This window comes from Malaclemys terrapin, chromosome 5, assembly GCF_027887155.1.
Source record: "Malaclemys terrapin pileata isolate rMalTer1 chromosome 5, rMalTer1.hap1, whole genome shotgun sequence".
Taxonomy (NCBI): domain Eukaryota; kingdom Metazoa; phylum Chordata; order Testudines; family Emydidae; genus Malaclemys; species Malaclemys terrapin.
Window position 1 is genome coordinate 52,496,848 of NC_071509.1, and position 4,274 is coordinate 52,501,121.

At 50.4% G+C, this 4,274-nt stretch overlaps 1 protein-coding gene across 1 annotated transcript; it reads left to right on the top strand.

Moving 5' to 3' along the window:
* The first annotated feature begins 1,827 nt into the window (after window positions 1-1,827).
* On the top strand, window positions 1,828-4,033 carry LOC128838354 (SRRM2 protein homolog rsr-2-like). The gene is made up of 2 exons (XM_054030475.1): window positions 1,828-2,232; window positions 3,435-4,033. The coding sequence occupies exons 1-2, from the start codon at window positions 1,845-1,847 to the stop codon at window positions 3,893-3,895; spliced, it is 849 nt and encodes a 282-aa protein (XP_053886450.1). The 5' UTR covers window positions 1,828-1,844; the 3' UTR covers window positions 3,896-4,033.
* The last annotated feature ends 241 nt before the right edge of the window (window positions 4,034-4,274 follow it).

The window sequence follows — 4,274 nt, forward strand, 5'->3', positions numbered from 1 at the left end:
GGACGGGATAAGGCAGCCTTCCCCAGAAACCTTTTGCAAAGGCTTTGGGAGTACATGAAGGAGAGCTTTCTGGAGATGTCCCTGGAGGATTTCTGCTCCATCCCCATACACGTTAACAGACTTTTACAGTAGCTGTACTGGCCGCGATTGCCAGGGCAAATTAATCATTAAACACGCTTGCTTTTAAACCATGTGTAATATTTACAAAGGTACACTCACTGGAGGTCCCCTGTGTGCCCTCAGGGTCTGGGAGCACGCCTTTGGTGAATTCGGGGGTTACTGGCTCCAGGTCCAGGGTGATAAACATATCCTGGCTGTTGGGGAAACCGGTTTCTCTGCTTCCTTGCTGCTGTGAGCTATCTACATTATCTTCATCCTCATCTTCCTCGTACCCCGAACTCTCTTCCCTGTGTGTTTCTCCAGTGATGGAGTCATAGCACACGGTTGGGGTAGTGGTGGCTGCACCCCCTAGCATGGCATGCAGCTCTGCGTAGAAGCGGCATGTTTGCGGCTCTGCCCCGGACCTTCCGTTTGCCTCTCTGGCTTTGTGGTAGGCTTGCCTTAGCTCCTTAATTTTCACACGGCACGGCTGTGCGTCCCTGTTATGGCCTCTGTCCTTCATGGCCTTGGAGACCTTTTCTAATATTTTGCCATTTCGTTTACTGCTACGGAGTTCAACTAGCACTGATTCATCTCCCAATATGGCGAGCAGATCCCGTACCTCCCGTTCTGTCCATGCTGGAGCTCTTTTGCGATCCTGGGACTCCATCACGGTTACCTGTGCTGATGAGCTCTGCATGGTCACCTGTGCTCTCCACACTGGGCAAACAGGAAATGAAATTCAAACGTTCGCGGGGCTTTTCCTGTCTACCTGGTCAGTGCATCTGAGTTGAGAGTGCTGTCCAGAGCAGTCACAATGAAGCACTGTGGGATAGCTCCTGGAGGCTAATAACATCGAATTCCGTCCACACTACCCCATTCCGACCCGCTAAGGCCGATTTTATCGCTAATCCCCCTGTCGAAGGTGGAGTAAAGAAACCGGTTTAAAGGGCCCCTTAAGTCGAAAGAAAGGGCTTCGTCGTGTGAATGTGTCCAGGCTTAATTCGATTTAACGCTGCTAAAGTCGACCTAAACTCATAGACCAGGCCTAAGTCTCTGATCTTGCAAAGACTTAAGCATTTGCATAACTTCACACATGTAAATGTCATTTAAGTAAATAGAAATGCATGTGTGTATAAATTTAAGTCCTTGCAGAACTGGGGCCTAAGTTATATAACTATAGACTTAAATAATCTTGCAAAAACATTAATGTCTAAGGCCTGGTCTACACTACGACTTTAATTCGGATTTATCAGCTTTAATTCGAATTAACCCTGTAACCGTCCACACAACGACGCCATTTAATTCGATGTAAAGGGCCCTTTAAATCGATTTCTGTACTCCACCCCAACGAGCGGAGTAGCGCCAAAATCGATTTTAGCAATTCGAATTAGGGTTAGTGTGGCCGCAATTCGATGGTATTGGCCTCCGGGAGCTATCCCACAGTGCATCATTGTGACCGCTCTGGACAGCAATCCGAACTCGGATGCACTGGCCAGGTAGACAGGAAAAGCCCCGCGAACATTTGAACTTCATTTCCTGTTTGCCCAGCGTGGAGAGCACAGGTGACCACAGATACCTCATCAGCACAGGTAACCATGCAGGCTGATAATCGAAAAAGAGCACCAGCATGGACCGTGAGGGAGGTACTGGATCTGATCGCTGTATGGGGAGAGGATTCAGTGCTTGCAGAACTTCGTTCTAAAAGACGAAATGCAAAAACTTTTGAAAAAATTTCCAAGGGCATGATGGAGAGAGGCCACAATAGGGACTCTGAGCAGTGCCGCGTGAAGGTCAAGGAGCTCAGACAAGCCTATCAAAAAACAAAGGAGGCAAACGGTCGCTCCGGGTCAGAGCCGCGGACATGCCGCTACTACGCCGAGCTGCATGCAATTCTAGGGGGGGCTGCCACCACTACCCCACCTTTGTTCGTGGATTCTGGGTCGGGGATAGTCTCGACGCCTGAGGATTCTGCCGATGGGGTAGAGGAGGAGGAGGAGGATGAGCTTGCAGAGAGCACACAGCACTCCCTTCTCCCCAACAGCCAGGATCTTTTTATCACCCCGACTGAAGTACCCTCCCAAGCCTCCCAAGCCAGTACCCAAGACTCTGACCCCATGGAAGGGACCTCAGGTGAGTTTACCTTTTAAAATATAAAACTTGTTTTAAAAGCAAACGGTTTTTAATGATTACTTTGCCTGACTTTGCATTCGCGGTCAGTTCAGCTACTGGAAAAGTCTGTAGCTACTGGAAAAGTCTGTTAACGTGTATGGGGATGGAGCGGAAATCCTCCAGGGACATCTCAATGAAGCTCTCCTGGAGGTACTCCGAAAGCCTTGCCAGAAGGTTTCTGGGCAGTGCATCTTTATTCCCTCCTCCATGGTAGGACACTTGACCACGCCATGCTTGCAGCAAGTAATCTGGTATCATTGCCTGACAAAGCCTGGCAGCGTATGGTCCCGGTGTTTGCTGGCATTCAAGCAACATCCGTTCTTTATCTTGTTGTGTAATCCTCAGGAGAGTGATATCACTCCTGGTAACCTGGTTGAAATACGGGAACTTAATTAAGGGGACAGAGGTGGCCGTTCCTACTGGGCTGTTTGCCTGTGGCGGAAAATAAATCCTTCCCTGCAGTTAGCCAAGCGCAGATGGGAAATTGGCCCTGAGTTTTTCGCGTTTGGCTAGCAGGGATCTTCCCTGTTACCAGCCACGCGGTGGGGGGAGGGTACCGTGATCATCCCAGAGAATTCATGGCGAGGGGGGGGTCAGCGGCGGGGGGGTGGGTAGTTTGGTGCCTGCAGGGATCTTCCCTGATACCAGCCACGCGGTGGGGGGAGGGGTACCGTGATCATCCCAGAGAATTCATGGCGAGGGGGGGGGTCGGCGGCGGGGGGGTGGGTAGTTTGGTGCCTGCAGGGATCTTCCTGCAGGGTTAGTTTGTTTTCTGGTGCTGCTGAATGTTAACAGAAAAACCGCAGCACTCTACTTGCCTGAAGGGGCCCAGACAAGCCCCACCACACTGCCCCCCTCCCCCCCAACTGGCTGAGATTGGCCAGGCTTCTGCAGCACTCTACAAGCTATGCTTGGTATGTTGGAAAGCACGGCGCAGAAGCTTACCATGGCCGCATGCAAGCCGAATTCTGTTGCCCAGACCTGTGATTGATCTCTAGCAGCAAAGCCACAGGCACTCAGCATTAAGAGGCAAAATGCGACCTTGCACAGAAATCACATGTGCTATGTAATGTGAACAGTGTTGGTCACCGTGAAAGAGTATAAGCATTGTTCTGCAAAATGTAGCTTTTAAAACAATTCTCTCTTTTTTCCCCTCCCTACAGCAGCTGCAAATTCCTCAAGCCTCCCTCCTCCATCCCGAAGGTTATCACAGATAAGGCGTCGTAAGAAGAAGACGCGGGAGGACATGTTTTCTGAAATTATGCAATCCAGTAGGAGTGACAGAGCTCATCTGAATGAGTGGAAGGAAACAGTTTCAAAGTATAGGAAAGAAGTCAGTGAACGTGAGGACAGGAGGGACCAACGTGAGGAGAGGAGGGACCAACGTGAGGAGAGGAGAGACGATCGAGATGAGAGATGGCGGCAGGAAGACCAGAGGATGAAGGATGCAATGCTGGGGCTGCTCCGGCGTCTGGTGGAGGTTCAGGAACGGCTGCTGGAAAACAGACTGCCGCTTCAGCCCCTGTTCCACCCTCCCCCCTCCCCATGTTCCGTATCCTCCTCACCCAGACGTGTAAGAACGCGGGGGGGAGGCTCCGTACACCTTCCCATTCCACCCCAGTAGACAGCCCAAGCAAAAGGCTGTCATTTTTTTAACCTTTTCTTTGTGGCTTTTTCCTTCCCAGCAATCCTCCTCCCAAATACCACCCGGGTTCCCTCCCTCTTTTTCTAATCTATTAATAAAGAATAAATGATTTTTAAATGATAGTGACTTTATTTGGTTTGAAAGAAAGCTGGGGGAAGGGGCAGGGTGGGTTCCTTACAGAAAATCAGTCAGTAAAGGGGGAGGGTTTTCATGAAGGAGAAACAAACAGATATTTCACACTGTAGCCTGGCCAGCCATGAAACTGGTTTTCAAAGCTTCTCTGATGCACAGCGCTTCATGGTGTGATCTTCTAATCGCCCTGGTGTCTGGCTGCGCGTAATCAGCAGCCAGGCGATTT

What these genes read in the sequence shown, in the direction of transcription:
- LOC128838354 (XM_054030475.1), top strand. Translation starts at nt 1,845, where the DNA reads ATGATGGAGAGAGGCCACAATAGGGACTCTGAGCAGTGCCGCGTGAAG. An exon ending in CCCCATGGAAGGGACCTCAG is followed by an intron (nt 2,233 to 3,434) that starts GTGAGTTTACCT and finishes CCCTCCCTACAG; the next exon opens with CAGCTGCAAATTCCTCAAGC.